Source organism: Ammospiza caudacuta, chromosome 9 (genome assembly GCF_027887145.1).
Source record: "Ammospiza caudacuta isolate bAmmCau1 chromosome 9, bAmmCau1.pri, whole genome shotgun sequence".
Taxonomy (NCBI): domain Eukaryota; kingdom Metazoa; phylum Chordata; class Aves; order Passeriformes; family Passerellidae; genus Ammospiza; species Ammospiza caudacuta.
Genome location: NC_080601.1, coordinates 28,547,271 through 28,566,298, shown reverse-complemented (window position 1 = coordinate 28,566,298; position 19,028 = coordinate 28,547,271). Strand labels below are relative to the sequence as shown.

The following is a 19,028-nucleotide window of genomic DNA, read 5'->3' as shown; positions in this document are numbered from 1 at the left end:
TTAATTATTCGATTTAAAACATTTCCTCTGGGAAGACTATATACACACACGCATGTACTGTTCCTTCACTTTGCACATCTGCTTCCCGTCGCTGTGCGGAGGTTTCAGTATGCTGCGGAGCCGGCTTTAGGGGTTTGAGCTGACGGGAAGCGCAGGGGAGGAAGGGATGGGATGACACGAATTTGAAAGTTGGGGTAAGTCCGTCGTTGGAGCGTGTGCGAGAGAGGGGGAGTGAGTAAGCAGCCACTCCCGGCACACGGGGCGGCCTGGCTGCGGGAGGAGTGTGATGCACAAGCGGCGAAGGGAGAGGGGGCAGAGAGAGAGCGAGCGGGAGAGGAGCGAGCTGAGACTTCCACAGAGGCAGCCGGGAGAAATCACCAGCCAGGATTCGCTCCTCTCTCTCTCCCTCTCTCTCTGATTTCAAATCAGCTCCTCCCCCGTGTGGTTGTGGCTTTGCCTTCCATCACAAGCCTCATCAGCAACACCAGTCTTGGGGAAAAAAAAAAAAAAAAAAAAAAAAAAAAAGAAAAGAAAAGAAAGAAGAGAAGGGAAAAAGACGCGAAAGGAAAAAGTGCAAAAGAAGATAAAGGAAGCAAGAGGGGGGGGAAAAAGAGGTGGGAAGAAAGTAATCTCCTCTACCCCTCGGCTGCATCTAGCACAGAAGAGTCTGAAACTTTACGTGGAGTTCTCGCCGTGTTTACTCCACGGCGGCGGAATCGGCAGCGCCCGGCTCCCTCGCTCTGCCCTCTCCTTCTTGCTCCTTCTCCCTCGCACTCATCAGCAGTCGGCAGCGATGGAAAAAGTTGCTGCCTGGTACCCAGCCTGGCACGTTGCTCTCCTGTACTGGACATGGCTTTTCCTCTTCACTTATGGCTTTACCGGCGCAGAAATAACTTGCAGATCCTGCCGTTCCCAGGTGCAGCCGCAGCAGCAGCCGCAGCAGGGATTACTGATGCACTTGAGGACCGACAGAAGAGAAAAGGAGCAAAGGAGCTTCCTCGGGGAGAAGGGAGGTGAGAGGGGGCAAGAGGTCGGCACGGAGGATGCCGGGCTGCAGGCGACCCTCGCCCCTGCTCCCGCGGAGATGCAATTCAGCGGCTGGGAGACATGGCGAGTGCCGAGGGAGCCAGAGAAAGTGGCCGGGGAGCGCCGTCCCCGAGCGGCAGCGGCGGCTCCGGCCGAGGACCGAGCGCTCCAGGGCCCCCCCAGGCCGGGCGGCCCCGGGCCGGGCTCGGCACGGCGGCGCTGGGGCCGCAGCCCGCGGGGCTCGGCGGGGCCGGGGCCGGGCGGCGCCGCGGGGCGGGAGCCGGGGGACGGCGGCGCCGCCCGCTTCGGGCTGGAGGAGCTGCGGCTGGCCAGCACCACCTTCGCCCTGGCCGGAGACTCGGCGCACAACCAGGCCATGGTGCACTGGTCCGGCCACAACAGCAGCGTGAGTACCGCGGGAGGGGGCGGCTCCTCTGTGCTTCCCTTATTTCCCCCCTCTCCCTTTCTTTTTCTTCCCTCCCCGCTCCCCCGTGCGTGTGTAACCGGGGGTGGGGGGTGCTGGGTTTTTCTTCTTCGAAGGGGATTTTGCGCCTCCGGGCGCCGGGGATTGGCTTCGCTTAGCAGTGTGCAGTGGGGCAGAAGGGTTTCAAAAGGGCCATTCTTGTGGAGTAGGAAAAGTTTCCGCTGCCCGCCCGCCCGCTGAGCGCATCCCCCTCCCGGCCCCCGTGTCCCCCGCCCCGGAGCGGAGCGGGATCCAGCGCTGCCCACGCCCGCGGCACGGGAAGGGTCTGCTCAGGGGGATGGATGCTCCTTCGCATCCAGCTTCTCCCCAGGGTAACCCTCACGGGCAGGCTCAGCTGGAAGGCTGCCCAGGGAAAGCCCCTCTGCTGCTGCTTCTCCTCCTGCCGGCTGTGGGGGCCCACGTAAGCCCAAGGGCTCATCCCCAGGCCCTGCTGATGCAGAGATGCTGGAGGGCTTCAGGACTTTGCCTCCAAGGTGTCTCTGTGTAGGGGATAAAGCTGCTTTTTGCCTCTTGCCACCAAGGTGTTAAACAGGAGAGTTTTGTTTCTTCCTCATAACCTGCATGTGTCTTAGGAATAGCATCAGAACAGCTCTGACTTGAGCCAAGCAGAACAAAACTGGCCAGAGAAGTAGGCAACTGATTTCCAGGCTGGAGCCATAGTCACGACATCAAAGTTCCCAGGTTAACTTGGGCACTGTAACCCTCCAGCCTCTGCTGCCGTGGTACCTGGGCTGGGGCTGAGGTCCAGGGAAGGCAAGGGTAAATTGCTTGGAGTGCTCTCTGCCTGCCCTTAACCCTGCTTGTGGAGCAGCAGAAGTGGAGGGATCTGTCTGTCCGGACTCTCCAACTTTGCCTCTTAGGGACACCAAGCAGAATGCTAATGAGAGAGAAGGGGATGCCACCACTCTGTGACTGCTGCCTGTGCAAGTTCCCAGGAGAAACAGGGACTCAGGCTCTCCTCTAAGGTGTCTGCAGCTGTAATGCCAGAAGGTTTCTGGCTGCTTGGCAGAAATCTTTGGCCTCCCTCTCAGCTTTCAGTACTAGGAGACTGATAACATTTTGAAATTACAGTCTAGTCATTATGAATTCCTTTTGGTGTAGATTGTACTGAGCTACTCAATTTAAATTGCAGCGGATGTTGTAAGGACTTCACTGTGGGGTTCAGCCCTAGTTAATTGGGACATGGTTTTATGGTCTCATCAGGAAGTTTTTAATCAATTAATTGACAAGGGAATAGATGTCATTTCCATTTTGAAGGACTTTCTCCTTTCTTCACAACTCAGCTAGACTATTCTTAAATAGTTGTGTGAACAGAAGCTGCTTTGTAGGAAGTCAGGTCTCTTCATACAAATTGAATTGAGACTGACACTGGTTTCAAGTGACCCATTTGCTAAAGAAAAAAGATTCTGATATAAAAAGCCATCCAGCAGGCAGCAGTTTCTTTGCTCTATCACTGTCATTATGTTTCACCTGTACATTTTCCAAGACACATCTATTGTTATATATCTGTTTAGGTACACATATATTTGTGTATGTGTTTCTGCCCACTGTGGTAGTAGTAGTGTAGGCTGCTGTTGTCAGGGACTGATTTACTTTCTGAGTGTGTTGGTGTACAGATGTTTTCAGGGGGAAATATTTTGTGACTGTCCTTCCCAAAGAGCTGCAGGTTGCATTGTGTACAGGGATATTTTGCTCCCCCCTTCACTGTGGGGGCCCTGGCAGTGCTGTTCTGTTTTGTGTTATGCTTGCAGCCCCCTCACAACACAGACTGAAGCTGGGTCCCAGCAGCACTTGGATGCACAGCAGGCTTGTCCAGCTGAAGCAATGGTGTGTGTTCAGAGGGAGCCCAAAGTGGCACCGACCCATTGTCACTGTGTGGAGGTTCTGGGTTCCATCAGTGCTGGAGTTGGGAGTGGGATGGGCTTGGGGTGAAATGCTTCCTTTAGGGCACAGAATATGTAGTTTTGCCTGCCTGGAAGTTGCAGAGGGTCCCAGTGTGCTGCTTGTGAGGATGGTGTGTAAGCCCCGTGCCCTGCACTCCAACAGCAGCAGCTGCTGGCTTCCTGCTGGAGTTTCCATGCCGTGGCACAGGGATGCAACACACCTCTGCTCGTTTTCATTCCTGTCTGCTCTGGAAGTGCTGCTGTCAAACAACTTTTGCCTTTGCCAGACAGAGGAGCAGTGTGAAGAAGATCGTAGTTTGCAGTATCTCTGTGAGGACAGGAAAAACAAAAATAAATCTCAAAATATTTGAAATCCTCTTAGGTGGAAAAACTGGAAAATTAAAGCATTGTCCCCATCAAGTTTTTTGTATTGCAGTGTACCTTATCTTGTCAGCCTCACTGTGGTTTCCTGTATCCTTATTTTGGTAGTGGTGTGGATATAATTGCAATGCTGCTGTGCAGGAGAAAGAACTCCTGAATTCTGTATGGGATTCTTCTGGGCATTTGCAGCTTCTCTCAGGCTTGGCTGTGATTTTATATTGAGTGCGTGCACCACTGAACTGATGGCATTTTGCTCTGAATTCACTCTATGCTAAGCCACAAGTACAGTAAGAATAATAAATTATAGTACAAGTTGTCCAGGTTTAACTCCATCAACATAAATTGTTTTAGATCAGTGCTTATTTTGGATCATCAATTATTTTAGGTACTCCCTGGACAGCTTGCTCTCCAGATCCACATTTACATCCAGACACTGGGAGCATGCTCTGCTCATCTGTGACACAGTTCACAAATTCTCTAATCTCTCCTCTATACCTTGTTTCACTGATGGAGGCAGCAGGAGTTCCCCAGAGGAGAGCATAGGTGTAGCAAGACTGGCTTGTCAAATGATTGATGAGGATGAAATCAGGAGTGTATCCAGTGTTATGTTAAAATACAAGGGGGGCCTCAGGCTTTTCTGACTCCAGTGCAGGTGAGTGAGGGCACACAAAGCTGTCCTGCATCTCCACAATCCTGAGCTCTTTCAATCTGCAAGACAGAGAAGAGTGGCTGCTGCAAAATTGGGTGCTGAAAAAATCTTTGAGTGCTGGACTGGCTGGGATGGTCCAAGGAGGTGTTAACTGGCCCAAGCCAGCACCTTGCCTGAAATAATTTTGACAATATAATAAGAGCCTAGACTGTTGAATCTGTAAAGGGGTCCTGGCAGTACTTACCTGCATTGATAGATCCTGAGCATCTTTCCACTGGCCCCTATAAAACTGGAGTAAAAGTTCATGTGACCTGAAATCTTTGTCAAATCTCTTCTGCAAGATACACAAGTGAGATCTCCTGCCTTATTGCACCACTGAGAAATGTCATCAACGGTGTGGAATTTGGCAGGTTTCCTAGCTCATGGAGATCCCAAGTGTGTTGCTGATGCAGTGTGTCCTGACACTGTAGGTTTGGAGTCCCTTAATGCCATGCTATAGACTAGGGGAAAAGAGCTAGCAGAGATTTATGTGTGGAGCTAAAAGAGAGACCTGGCATTAATGGAGAGAAGCAAATCTCTAGGTGATGTCCATAATGAGCTTTTGGGATAGAGATGCTTTGCAGGGCTTACAAAAAATGAAGATTGCTTCTGTCCTAAGCTGGCTTGGAGCAAGATCAGTGCCTTATCTGTTAATTTGAAAGTATTCTGGAGAAAGAAAAAAAAAAATTGGAGGAGGTTGAGAGGTAAAGGAGATTGAGTGAGTGCCTTGGTGCCACAGCTGGTGCTATAAAGAGGTGCTGTGAAAGAAAGCAGCATGGGTTTCACAGTCAGTTATTATCATAGCAGTTTACTGTTGCCTTGCGCTGCACAAAGTGCTTTCCTTGGCTGGATGTTGGTGTAGATCTCAAATTGTGTGGCAGAGAATTTGAGCATTTACTTGGCCTTGTACCTGGGCATTTGCTCTTACCTGAGCATGATACCTTTAAACAGCTGGTTCAAGCTTCTGTGATTAACATGGTGGGAAAGACAATGCTGAGCTTTCATAGGTCCTCCACAGCAGCAGATCCTCGTCAGACTGATGGAGACACAAAGGTGTCTCAAAACAATCATGGCCAGACAGGTTTTGTAGTCCATCTGCAGCAGAAATTGATACAGCTGAAGGGTCCAGTGCAGGATGAAGCCTGCAAGGTCATCATTGCTCTTGTCAGGTGATTATAACAGACAGCAGGGGAAGAGTTAGGTCTCTTATGGGAGAGCTTTTAGCAAGATGAAACTGCATTAGGTGTTGCTTTCAAGGTGGTACTTAATGTTACTGACAGGACAAAGTGGGCACAGGTAAGGCAGAATAATGATGCACCTATGTAATTCCAATGCACTGTGTTTCGTCCTGGACAAAGCAATTGTGAATAAACTCTTGTTGGGTTTTCAGCTTAAGTGTTCAAACCCACTTTGTAAAAATGAGGAATTTCAAGAATGGCACATAGTACTGCATCCAACAGCCATGACTGATCAAACTAAAACATCTACATGTACATCCTTCTATTCTTCACCCTTCTATTTCCTTCTTCCTTTTTGGGTAGCTGTTCCAAGCCTTTTTTCTGACTGTTGGAAACTACTCTGATTTCTGTTCTAATGTCGCCATTGGGCAATTTAGATTAATTTTTTTTTTCATTTGTATGCATTCCTTTTAATTGAAGTTATTTTCCCTCCCTGGCACTTACATTCCCTGGAATTATTTTACAGGCAGTGATGATATTCCCTTTCAGCCTCTGGTTTAAACAGCTTTAGATCTAAATCTGCTAAATCAGGCAAGCATTCTTCTTTTTGTATCTGCTTGTACAACAGGTTTTGGACAGTGAACTCTGAATTTCTAGGAGTCAGGTTTCCAAGAACTTGAATTTGAATCTGATTTTTGCTTTTGATGAATGAAGATGATAACAAATATATTGCTTTTTGCAAGTGAGGCAGTAAAGGCATGGCCCTAAAGTACCTTAAATTGCCAGTGTTCTGTTCAGTCCAAAATTGGGGACCATAATCACAATGGTTTTTCTCAAATTTCACTTGGAGCCTTTGCCCAAATGTCATGTTCATGCAAGAGGATATAGTTGATAGCCTCTGCCTTTCTCTTGTTGGCAGAGCTGTGTCTCCAAAGTAAAACTCTCAGGGGTGCCAGCATCATCCCATGAGTGACCAGCATTTTGTTGCCTGATGCTGTGACAGCCCATGACAATTGAATCATTATAGAGGAGGAATTTTAAGGTAATGAGTGTGGATGTGGAGCCCAGAGCCAGATGCTCAGTGAGACCCACAGTGAGAAATGACCCCAGTGTCAGTTGCTTCGTATTGAGATTGATTCCTAGGGTGCTGAAAACAGCTGCCAGAAAAGATTCATGCAAGGAGGATGTTGGCATTAGTATAATTCAGTGAGATGGAGTCTGTATTATGTACAAATTACAAGAATATATAATAGTATTAAGAGTATAATGCACCGGATGCTGAGACTGTTTCAGGCTAATCTCTTGCTAGAGCTACTGAGAATATATTTTGGAAGGGCTGAATAAAATGTGAGGAAACAAATATGGGAATTTAAACCAGAAAAAAAAATCAAATTAAAATATTGCTAAAAGTCCCTTGTTTCAAATTTTTGTCTTTATTATATTTAGTACTGTTGGATAATAAAATACTTCACATCCAATCTAGATATGAAACCTTTAAATTTCCTGTAACTGAGTAGGACTTTATTCCTTTAACCAGAGGTCTTGAGGATTTTTTTTGTATTTATTTTCTTGTGTGTGTGTTTGATTTTTCAAAAAAAGGACTCAACACTCAACAGGCATAGTATTTCTTTCTTCTGTGTTGCAATCCATCTCTAGATATAGTTCCTGACTGGATAAAACATAGGCTTTTCATATACAGAATATGAAATAGGATACATGGGAAATTGTTAATAAGAGCTGTGCTCTGAGAGAAAGCAGTAAGTGAAAGAGAATCTGTGAGGACTGGAAGAAAGGCTTGTCATTGTGTGATGCTGGTCTCTGTGAAAGAGTTAGGGAGATGGTGAGGAGCTTCTGCCTCTGACAGGTGGGATATGCAAATCCCATCACAAGGGGAGATTAAGGAGAATAATGGAAGAGCTCTGACAGTTGCAGCCGGCATTCATGCAATATCGAGAGGCTATAAACTGTGTAAAGCAATCGGGTTATGGCTTTCAATCTTCCTAATACTCTACTTTATAATAGAAAATGGGTTTCTCCCTTTCCTCCTGGCTTCAGATACGACGTTTGTATTTCCCTAACCTGGAGACCATGGTGAAGTCAGTCCAGAGGGGGAAGCCAGGAGGTCAGAAGTCCTTAATTCATTCTGGAGGGGTTAGGCACCCATTCAGCTGTGACACAGCTTTACATGGGAAGGGCTGCAAGGTCAGCACTGGCCTTGGACAGTCTCACATCCTCTGGGCCTTTCATACCATGTCAGAGTGAATACAGAGTGAATATGTTGTGCAGAGCTCCAGCCAGGGGAACCAAACTGCCCCATTAAAGACTTCTTTCTCTGGAAAATGCTCTTGTAGCTTGGCCAGAGCATTTTGTAGGTTCACATTGATTTTCCTTTGATTCCAAGGCTCCTGAGAAATAGCCCTCAACAAGCCCAAGTCGTGAAAGTTTAAATGCAACATTTTTTTGTTTTGAATCAGGCAGCATTTTTGGAATGGATTTCCAATTCTTATATCCTGCATTTTGAAATGATACAGTGATACAAAAACCTTGATTCAGTGTGCTGGACACCTGAGATGGCATTACCTCTGACTGCTGCTCCACAGAGTAAGGGCATCCTGTGGGAACTGTGTCCTACCTGATGTCCAGGTATGGGAATTTCACTGCATCTCAAACTGGTTTTACCTATATTTAGGTAACTGCTGTTATCTTAAAAGCTCTGTGTACTAGATCCTGTTCATCCAGATGCAAAGCTGCATTCAGGTTTACATTTCCAAGGAGGAAAAAAAATTAAGACTGACACAAGGTGCTTTTTTTCCTCAATTATTTTTTTATACCTGGCCAGCAAACCAAAAAATCAATGACTCCCAGAGCTCTAATTGACATTTCTGTGTTAAATGAAAATGGGCCTTGATTCCAATTCAAATGGCAGCACTGGGTGATAAAGTAATTATTTTGGAATTTTAAATGCATATAAAAGTTGATGCAGTAAAATGATTTTTGTGCCACTTGGAATTTTTTTTGGCTGTATCTTAAATCAAACAACAGTTAATGTAAGAGCCCTTAATCCCTAATTCTCAGCGCTGGTAACACAATAACAGTTTTACTTAGTACTGTACTTTCTCTCCTTGGGGAACATAAAAGTACTTTCAGAAGGAACAGGATATTTTAGGATATGTCCTAAAATGTAATTCCTTCCTTTTAGAGGGTCTGTAAGAACTTAATTTAACCTCCCATCGAGTCCCTCAGTGGAGGAGCGTTCTCTTGTGGCTGCACGCCGGCTGCTGGAGCTGCCACGGCGGGCACAAGCCCAGGGCAGCTGTGCCCAGGTGCCCCTGATGGGGGTGAGTGGGGAGCAGGAGATTGAGGAAACAGGTGGAGATTTGGATGGAAGAAGGAGGGAAGTTGCAGCTCTTCCAGCATCTCAATGCCAAGCATCTCCAGCGGGAGCAGCCCACACCAGGACAGGGCCTCTCCCCATGCCGTGTTTGGGGCAGAACTGCTTCTGCAGGGGCAGGAAGGTCAGGGGAGTCATGGACCTTGTGATTCCTCTTGTCCTGTTGGGAAAACCCCGGAGATAACCCCTCATCTCATCTGGGCTTTTGGGGAGGAAGCTGTTTGCGTACAAATGGGAAGCTTTTGATGTTTTACACCACCATGTCCCAGCCCAGTGTCAGTGTACACATCCCAATTGTATGAGGTTCAGGTCACCTTTGCTGGTGATTGTGTAAGGACATCAGTGCCATGAGCTCTTGCAGATAATTTTCATGCACTTCTTCAGGAGGAAGTGAAAAGCTCCTTAGAAAAGTCTCAGGCTATATAGGTAATCCAAAAGAGATATCCCATGTCATTTCTCAACTGTTTCTCTTTTTCCCCCCATTCTCACCTCCCCCACTAAATTTAAGGTGGGGGAAAAAATAATTCAAGGAAAATATTTTATATAACACATGTAGGCATGCTTTTATCTACATAAATTTTCCCTGCTCAATATGAGATTTTCTCAGGTGCACTTTTTTATGGGAGGGGTGAAGTAATCATAAAGTTCCTAATTCAGAAGGCACTGAGAAATTCCTCACTAATGTGGAAATGGACACCGTTGAATCATTTGGACTTTGCCTGGAAAATCTTTCTTTCAACTACAAAGTATAATCTCAGTAGATGAAAGAGGTCATATGCTCCCTTTCTGTGTGTGTCACTGGGTCAGTTTAAATCTTTAGAAACAGCCTAATGTGCCCTGTCTTGGTCAAAAATTGTGCCAGTATCTTTCACCGAATATTCTCTGAAAACAAACGTAGGAAAAGTGGGTTCCATTGACTATTCAAATGAGTATTTGAGGACCTTATTAAGTATTTACTTATAGGTAAGTGTAATTATATTTTTCTGATGTAAAAAGAATACTTATGCTGAAAATCAAGCTCTGTATGCCAATGAACATGATATAGAAAATTAGTTTGCTTTCCATTGCTTTCAATTCACTTTTGCAAGAAAAAAATACATTCCTGTAGATGAAAGATAAAGTCTTTAAATTAATCATTATTGGAATCATATAAAATCAAATTTTGGAAATGGTTATCTGCAAATAAAAGTGAGATCTTACTTTGATAGAAACTTTAGAATAGTTTATAATTTTTTTAATAGGACAGGTTAAACACCTTATTGAGAGACACAGCAGCAAAGCAGGAGATACATTAAACCTAATTTCAATATGCACAGGTCCTTGGTGAAATGCCACCGTGTTAGAGAAGTCTGGGGAGTGATTATTCCCTGAGATGTTACTCTGGCTGAGGATTGAACCATGGGGAGGGACTGCACTACACCTTCTCCACTTCATTAGTGTTCATGTTTCCACACATCCCCTCAGTATACTGAGAGTGACAGAGCCTGGGCTAGAGATGAGATGAGATGAGATGAGAAGAGAATAGATCTGGCCTACATAGATCTGGACTCAGCCTGGATCCAGTGACCTTGTGTTACTGCAGATGAGCTGTTGAAGTTTAGTAGTAAATATTTAGGCTATTGTAACTGAAGGATGCTTTGATGCAGATCTGTGTGCTTGTTTCAATAACAAATGACTGTTTAATTGTGTATCCTTGAAAACAACAAAAATAAACAAAAATATTCTCCAGCTTATCTTTTGGACAAAAAGCTTCCAGTTTGGTGTTGCCTTCAATTTTATTTTCAACTTTTGTAAGATGTCATGTGATCTTTCTTTTTTCTCCAGAAACTTGTCATCCACTCCAAAATTTTAAAGTTGTTAAAGGAGTGAACGTGGTTGATTTCAGCTGTCTGATATCCCAGTCTGTGCCCATGGCTGTGGCCGGGGTATGATAGCAGGGCCCTGCTCTCCTGCCTGTGATGGAGGGAGTTGGACCACAGACCCCTACGAGAGCTGAGGAGACCCAGCTCTGCACTCCTGTGCCTTGCACCAGGCTCCTGGCATCCTTTTTTCCCCCCCAAACACTGGGTTCAGCAATGGCTGAAATCCCTGTTACTTTGATGATGCTGCAGGCTGGGATCCCATCAGATAGAGGGAGGCTCAGCAGCTCCCACAGCTCCCTCTCCCATGGGAACGTGAGCTCTTCCTCCCTGCCAATGTGTGCTGCATCCTCCTCCTCCTCCTCATCAGCCACCCACAGCCCTGTCTGTTGACGCTGTTGCCTGGCGACCGCCCTGTGATGGGCAGCTTGGAGGGGAGTGATGATTAAACAACCTGAACTGGCTTCTGAAAGCAGAGATCTCATTGTAATGTGACAGGCAGTGACAGCTCAGACAGCAACACGTTCTGAGTGTGATTCCTGAAAAAAAAAAAAAAGGATAAACAGTAAACACACGAGGAGAGAGCCACACACACCTGTGTGTAGGTGTGACAGCACTGATGCTTTCCCTTGATGCAGAAGGGCTGGGAAGGCAAATGTTTCTGTATTAATGGAGGGTGAACATAACCCTAATAAGTGTCATGATGAGCAGGTCAGCCTGTGAGCCAGGGCAGCCTGTGCTGATGCTGTCAAACAGGAGCTCCTTGGGCAGCAATTAAAGGGATCCTGCAGGTGCTGGCAGCAGGGGGCTGCACGGGCAGCAGGAATTACACTCCTTCCAGAGGGGAGCACCTGGAGCCTTCAGCATGAGGGTGGTGCTGCTGCTATGGCCACCTGCCACATCCCTTCCTGCCTGCCAGCTGCACAAGTGCAGGCACAAGGATGCAGGCTGTCATTGCAGTGGAAAAGTTTGTCTGTACACAAGGTATAGATACACACAGAATGCAGTGAAGCAATTAATGCTCATACTGATGGTTTGCCTGATCTGTGCATGGATTCAGAGAGAAAATGAATGTTTCTGGTGCTTTCCACTTGCTTCTCAAGCTCTCCTTTTAGTTTTGTCCCATGTAGAATTGCTTTGTGCTGCTGTTCTGTCCTGTTTGGGTGTTGCTCCCTTCCAGCCCTCCTTGGGAAGCTGCTCTGCCTTGGCAGTTTTATTGCACCTGTGTTTTCACCACGGCAAACAGTGCAGGTGAAATACTGCTGTAGTGCAAATGAACATCACATTTCTCTTAAAGCAGAGTTAACCAAAGAGATTCTGATGTTTCCTAGAACTTATAAGGTGATGTTAAGTGTAACAAGTATTTCCAGGAAATGTTTGTGCTCTGGATTATCTGCCTGTGTTTTGATGGCTGTGCATGTCCTTTTTAAATTGCTGTCAGTGTCTGTCCTGGGTACAGCAGCACCAATTTTCTTCAGTCCTATTCAGTTCTTAAGGCAGGCTTATCAGTGAGGCATCTGAGGGATGGCTTTGAAGTGAAATAAGGAAACAAACCCCAAACTAGTTTCCAAAGGTCCTTCCAAAAAGAGTTAAGAGATCACCAGTGTTCCTGTCAGACTGAAAGAGAAATGCACACACAAAGAGAAGAAAATTTCATTGCCTGCCTTTCTCTATCCTTCCCATATCTCCTATCTCCATTGCATCTGGCACCCTCTCAGGATGAAGTAGTTGAGGAGAAATGTGGAGTCTGTGCCTTTTCCACTCACATAAATCAGAATTCATCTAAGCCAAGAACTGCTTTGAGGCAAGCAGAAGAAGAATCCATCTCTATTCCTTTCTGACACTGAGGTATTGAAAGGACAGGCAGAAAGAGTAATTTCTGAGAAATCTTGCATTTGGCAAGGTGAATTTTGGTGTGAAACAAACCTTTATGAGCAAGTAGGGGAAAGAAATACTTTGAGAAGTTTTATGAGGAGCAGAGAATATTGTACAAAAGAATCAGCATCTCATTAAAAAATGTTACTCAGGAAACCTGCACTTAATCCTTCATATAGAGATCATTTTGTTTAAATAAGGACATATGTGGAGATGGTTGCTGGAGAGAGTTCAAAGAAGAGAAAAGATGTCTGTAATTTTGGGCTTCTGCTTAAATATATGGCATTGTGTGGTTGATGTCTGAACTGGGATGACACAAGACAAATTAAATTTTAACTCATTAGTAAATTTTCCTCCTAACAAGCTACTCAGATGATCTAGAAATACATTATGCAGTAGCAGCTGCTAGGAGATGAAAATATTTCATTGTAGCAATACATGGTATAATGAAGGATGGGGAATGAATGCAGTATTGCAATAAGGACAGAAGAAGAAGGATGACACATAGTCTTAAATATTCACCCTCTGTGTTGAGTTTACATAGGACAGATGACGTCAGTAAATTGAAAACACCACTGAGACACATAACTCATTAAATATTAATATTAGAGCCACTTGGGGAAAGAAAGTTGTCAGGGGGAAGAAAGTTGTCAGAAGAATTTTCAGTTAGAAAATACAGTTAGTCAAAATCAGAAAATTTCTTGGAGGTATGTCATTTTCAGTGACATTTTCTACACTAAAATATCAACCAAAATTGTCTGCATTCTGAAAGTGTCAAAGGCTGTGATGGGAACCTTGTCAATTGACTTGCTTTGGCACCAAGACAATGACAGCATGGTGGACACATATTTCACACCAAATATAAAAAAGTGTAAAAGTGCCTTGTTCCTCTGTCCTCTTTGACCCTCACTTCTGGTAATGGGCCCTGTGTGTTAAAAACTCTATTTTTTCTGTCCTGGAGTGATTTGGGCTCCATCTTTCTCCTCTTTGCTGAGTCTCCTCAGATGCATGGAGAGCATCACCATAGGATTTTTGCTGAAGTTCTTTGGGCACTGAAGGGCTGCAGGGAGGCAAGTCAGAGGGTAGTCTCAAAGGCTCAAATGTTTTCCTTTCAGAACCAATTATGGGGATTTTATCACTGATAATCATTGAAGTGTCCAGAGCCACATTTCTATAAGTGTTTGAAATTAATCTTTGATGTTCTGACATTATAGAGAGGAAATGCTTTGGGGTTATTGACTATCAGGTGAAAAATATTTACTGATACTCATGGGAAATTTAATGATCTTGCCTTTCCCTCTTGGGACTGAAACCAAGCATTAGCCTGTCTGACTTCCTCAGAACAGAAATGCTGGCTCCTGACACATTCAGATGGAGAATGTAGCTAGGAAGGTGGTTTTAAAATTAATCTTGGCAATATTTTGCCATGAGATGATCTTTATTGGCTGCTATAAAGTTACGGTGAAGGGAACTTGAATATCAGATATTGCTTTTTGTTCCTGAAACTGTCTTAGCTTTTACTGAGGACAGCTCTGTGGGAAATCAGGAGTGTGGCAGCTTCACCACTTGTTAACTAGAACGGAAACTCACGGGGAGAATGAATTGCAAGAGAAACATTTTTGAAAGCCCAAATACTGTTTTTTCAGCGTTCTGACCCCTTCCCCTGCTGAGCAGATTGACAGCAGAGATCCCAAGGTGCGCAATTTCCACTCAAGCAGGAGCCTCCTGAAGGTGTTAATCACTGACAGCGTTTGGTGTGGAACAAGGAGCTGTCTCCTCCCTGTTAATTGCCATTGATGTACGATGTTTCTCTTTCAAGCACTGAAATCCTTTAAAGACAAATGTTTGATTCCTGGTTTAAAGAAATGTTCCAGCCCAGCCATGGTCTGGGAGGCAGATGCAGATGCCTCAGTGCAGAAGGTGTGCCAAGGAATGCTCTGGAGTGCTTTATGTAGGAGTCAGGTAACCCTATTGCAGTGGCCCCACTCAGGGATGAGGTAGGGTGGATGTTTCTGCTGCTTTAAATGTTTGAACAGGAGCAGCAGAAACAGGGGTTTTACAGATCCATTGATTTTGCCATCAATCCATTCAGCCAAGTAAAATTTTTTGTGACTTAGACAATTAACTTCTGAAAGGGAAAAAAAAGAACGATGAAGAAGATACAGATGGGCACAACACAGGAGATGAGCATTGATTTTAGGGTATGGGGAGAAGCAGAAGAAGGCAATTTGTAGGAAGATGAGGGAAGCTCTCAGGGTGTCAACAGGCCCTTGAAAGGGATCCATCTGTCTGCAATTTCCTGCCTTCTCAGGTGGAAGGAGTGATTAACTTCCAGGAAGGGATATGAGGGATAAATGTAGAGTTTAGAGTCTTTGTAGAAGTTTGTGAAGCTATAAGTACCCTGTTGAGGAAGAGTTTCCCCTAGCAGAGAAACTGAGCTATGGTTGTTGGTAAGCTTTGAAAAGCTGATGTTGAGTTATTTCAATTGAAAGAAAACCCACTGTGGTCTGAAATGTTTTCTACCACTGAAGAACCAGTGCTGGGGGAGAAATGTGTTCTAACCAGGTAGGAAACCTTTCTGTTTGTGAAGTGGAGAATGACAGAAGACCTAGTAAAACTGGGGGAGGATAAGGCTGGAAAATTGTGTGCTGAGATATTGCTTGGAAAATACAGGGATGGGGCAGCAAATGGAAGATGCTGTTGGAGCAGAATAATGTGATTGTGTTAGAAAGCTAAGTTTTTGGGGTATAGCTTAGAGAAATGAAAGAGCAGGCAGGGGGAACTTAGGGAGATGGCAAGGTTTGTGCATTGGGATAATACAATTAGAATAATAGGTTTTAACAGTGGTTTAAGCTCCAGAACTGGCTAAAAAGACACTCTAGAAGGAAAAGAACATTTCACTCTTTTAGATGCAGATAGCTGAATTGATGCAAAGAGAAAAGCATGAGCTTTTTGAGAAAGAATAAGGTTTTTTTTTTTTCTATTGGGAATTTTGGACTTAGGTGATGTAGAAGCACTGGCTGGTAACAAAAGACACAGACAGAGGATAAGAGGTAGGATAAAAGTAAAAAAGCCTGATTATGTCTTGGTAAAAGAGCTTGGTGGAGGTGATAAGGGAACACACTGGCAGATATTAACATTGTTAGACAAAATTTTGTACTCAATGGGCAGAGATGCTCCTGGAGGGTGAGGTATAGATGAAAGAATTTACCTTTAGTTTTCCATGCTGTGACTTTCCCTGCATACACTGTACTATTTTTTCTCAGCATGTCTGAATGAGAGTCCCCTTTCTTAGCCACCACCTGTGGAGGTTTGACAGAAACCAGCCAGTCAGTTGTGTCTGATGAATCTGGCATAATTGTATTTCAAGGCTTAGAGTCAGAGCTGTATGCACACGAGGCCCTCTTCAGAGACGTGGGCAATTACACAAATTGGTGTGGAGACATTTTGCCAGAAGAGATGTATTTTGTTTACCTTCTTGAATTTGGCAGGAAATTGCCTTGCTACTTGGAGAGGTACAAGCTCTTACAGCAGGAGAGATGCTGTCTCTGGGCTCAGAAAGAAGTGAAATACTTGGAGACAACAAAAGTCTGTAGATGCAGCTTTTTTTTTTCAGAAGGATGATGTTGGGAAAGCCAAAAGCCTTTAGGCCCTCCTGTATCTTTTGTGATAAAAGTTAATATGGATAAGGGACCACTCTGTGCAGAGTGGGGAAATCCAGTAGTGCATTTTTTTCCTTTTGAGCCTTGGAAAGAGCTCTCCTGTGGCTGACAATGCAATCACAGCACAATGTTTCCAGCCTGGCTTGGGTTTGAGACTCAGAGGTGCACTGGGCTGTCACTGTTGAGCTAAGGAGGAGCAGTGTCATACCTACTCTTGGTTTGCAGAAGGTTACCTGAAGTACTTGTGGTTACCTTACCTCAGCTTATGCATTTTAAGTGGATTTTCTACTTCAGGATGAAGAGCTCTCAAGTGGACAGTTACTATAGGTGGGCTGATGTTTGCTACTCTTTAAATTGGGTTAGTGTGAGATGTTCCACTTAAAATCTTCAGATTTTTTTTCAGCTGAAGCTTTTGCATCCCTGCCCTGCAGAATCTTGCACAATGGCATTGCTTCTTTGTTGGGTTTTCTTCTTTTTTTTTTAAGCTGGTGTTGGCAGCTGGTGGCAAAGGAATGATTTAAAATAGGCTGATGTGTTATAAAAGGCATAAAGAGGCAGCCTCTAGCACCTCATATCCTGCACTTATCATCTCAAGGGAGCTGGTAGTCTCTGGGATGACCAAAAATTACAACAGCACTTATCAGTGGCTGACTCTTGGCTTCTTTCAGAGGTGATTTCTCCCATTCCAATTGATTTTTTTTTAATGTTCCTCCCCCTCCTTTCCCCCATTCATTCCAACTTTTTTAACTTGTGAAAGTGAAACACAGCTTGGCTTGCTTCTTGTGAAGATCTGCCAACACCCACATTAACCCACAAGTACCTTCTTTCTAGCCAGTATTTTGGCAGGAGACCTTCTGTCTTCATGGTGCATGGTTCCCTCTGTAGAGCAGAACTTGCTCTGCTGTTCAAAGTTGTACTTGAAAGATTTTCAAATGTGTGCCTTGAGGTCAAAAGGGCTTTTTGGATTTTCTGCACGATTTGCTGTGAGATATGAAAGGAAATCTGCCCTCAGAGCCACCACTCTTTGGCAGTTTCACCCAGGATGTGTTTGGCTCTCCCTGGTTATGAGTGAGATCCAGTCCTGGTGTGTGAGCAGTGCAGCAGTGAGGGTGGCCCTGCTCTTGGTGAATGATGGGAGGGCATCCCAGCTGCCCCTTGCCCTGCTGTAGATGCCACAGGACAAAGGATAACACCAACCTGTGTGTAAGGAAAGGCCAGGCAGAGCCTTCCCAGAAGGTGAAGGTGCTGGAGCTGTCACTCTAGCAAGGTTAAAGCATAGCAGCTGCATGGGATGGCATCTTCTGCTGCATTCCTGCTGAGATACCAGCTTTCCTTGTGATTCTCCTCAGGTTGGGTGCTGTCTTGCTCAAGACAGGGCTTGGAACTTGTCCTGCCTTTTAATCCACTTCAGCATCCCCCTAACTTTCTAAATTAATTGGAAGTGTTCACTTTGGAATAGAAAAACAATATTTTAAGGTATGTGGGAGAAGTGCTTTTTCTCAGCTCAGCCTTATCAGAAACAAAATGTTCCATCATTCCCATCCATTATGTAAAGGGGAAGCATGAGGAGAACAATGTGGAAATCTTGACAGGAATTTTCCAGTTGATGGTATCCATTGCCCCTAACAGTGTTTGCCCTGGTGTGTCGTTGAGCAGAATGTGGGTCTGTCCACACAGCCACAGCTACCTGCAACCTGCTTTTGACACCACTCCTCTTCCCTCACACAGAAGATAAATTGTTGGCAGGATGAAATATTTTTGCTAATTATAAAACATTAAATGATCCTCATCTGCCTTCTCCCCAATGAACAATGCAATTGAATTATCATTAGAGCTTGTACAGAACCTTTGATAACAATGGAGCCTTTTGTATTAAATTCAGGCTTAGTTTTCTTATTCCACAAAGTCCCATCACTGTGTTGATTGTACTTTGAAGTCATAGCAGGCTTCCCTCTCCTGCTATTCACCTAATTTATTTCAGCCCCAACACACAGCTCCTAAATTCTTGTTAAATTTGTTTCTGAACAAAAGGACTAAAACTCAGCGTGTCTTAAATGAAAGACATGAGGCAGTTATGCTTCCATTCATTTCCTCATATCTGTTTGCTGCATCTAGAGAGCTATTGTCATGTGTGCTCTACTGGGAAATAATAATACTAATAAAAAATAATAATTCTCCTAGGATTTGCTGTCAATAGAAACAATCTGTAGAGAACGTAAACCTAGAGAGTGAGTGATTAAAGTTTAACAGCAGAACTGAGAAATACTTTTTGAATGCAGAAAGAAGCTAAAGAGGACAGGAGCTGGAGGGATCTGCTTGGTGTCTGAAGGCAGTGTGAGTTCAAATGCTGCTGTGAAGGGTTATGTGAGAACTCTGCCTCCTCATGGCTCTCCTGTCTTTCTCCTCTTTCCCCAGGGAACCTTTTCTGGCTTGGGGGCCCGCAACAGTTGAAATTTTGTCTCTTCCTTAAGCAGGGCTGGAGGAGCAATTTAAGAGCTCAGAGAGAAGTTTGGGTGAACTCATTGTGAAAGGATTTATAAAGCTGCTTGCCTGTGACTCTGGGCACTGTGTGTGGATGATACTGAGTGTACAGCAGGTTGT

At 44.7% G+C, this 19,028-nt stretch overlaps 1 protein-coding gene across 3 annotated transcripts in view; it reads left to right on the top strand.

The window, feature by feature from the left end:
- Positions 1–563: 563 nt before the first annotated feature.
- Positions 564–19,028, top strand: part of LOC131561595 (VPS10 domain-containing receptor SorCS1) — a 256,935-nt gene continuing 238,470 nt past the window's right edge. For 2 of the 3 annotated variants that reach the window (XM_058810942.1, XM_058810943.1), the window contains exon 1: positions 1,270–1,432. In XM_058810942.1, the coding sequence (XP_058666925.1) occupies positions 1,403–1,432 (30 nt within the window). In that variant the 5' untranslated portion in view covers positions 1,270–1,402. Of the gene's footprint in view, positions 1,433–19,028 lie in introns of all 3 variants that reach the window. The other variant, XM_058810941.1, reaches the window with a different exon arrangement.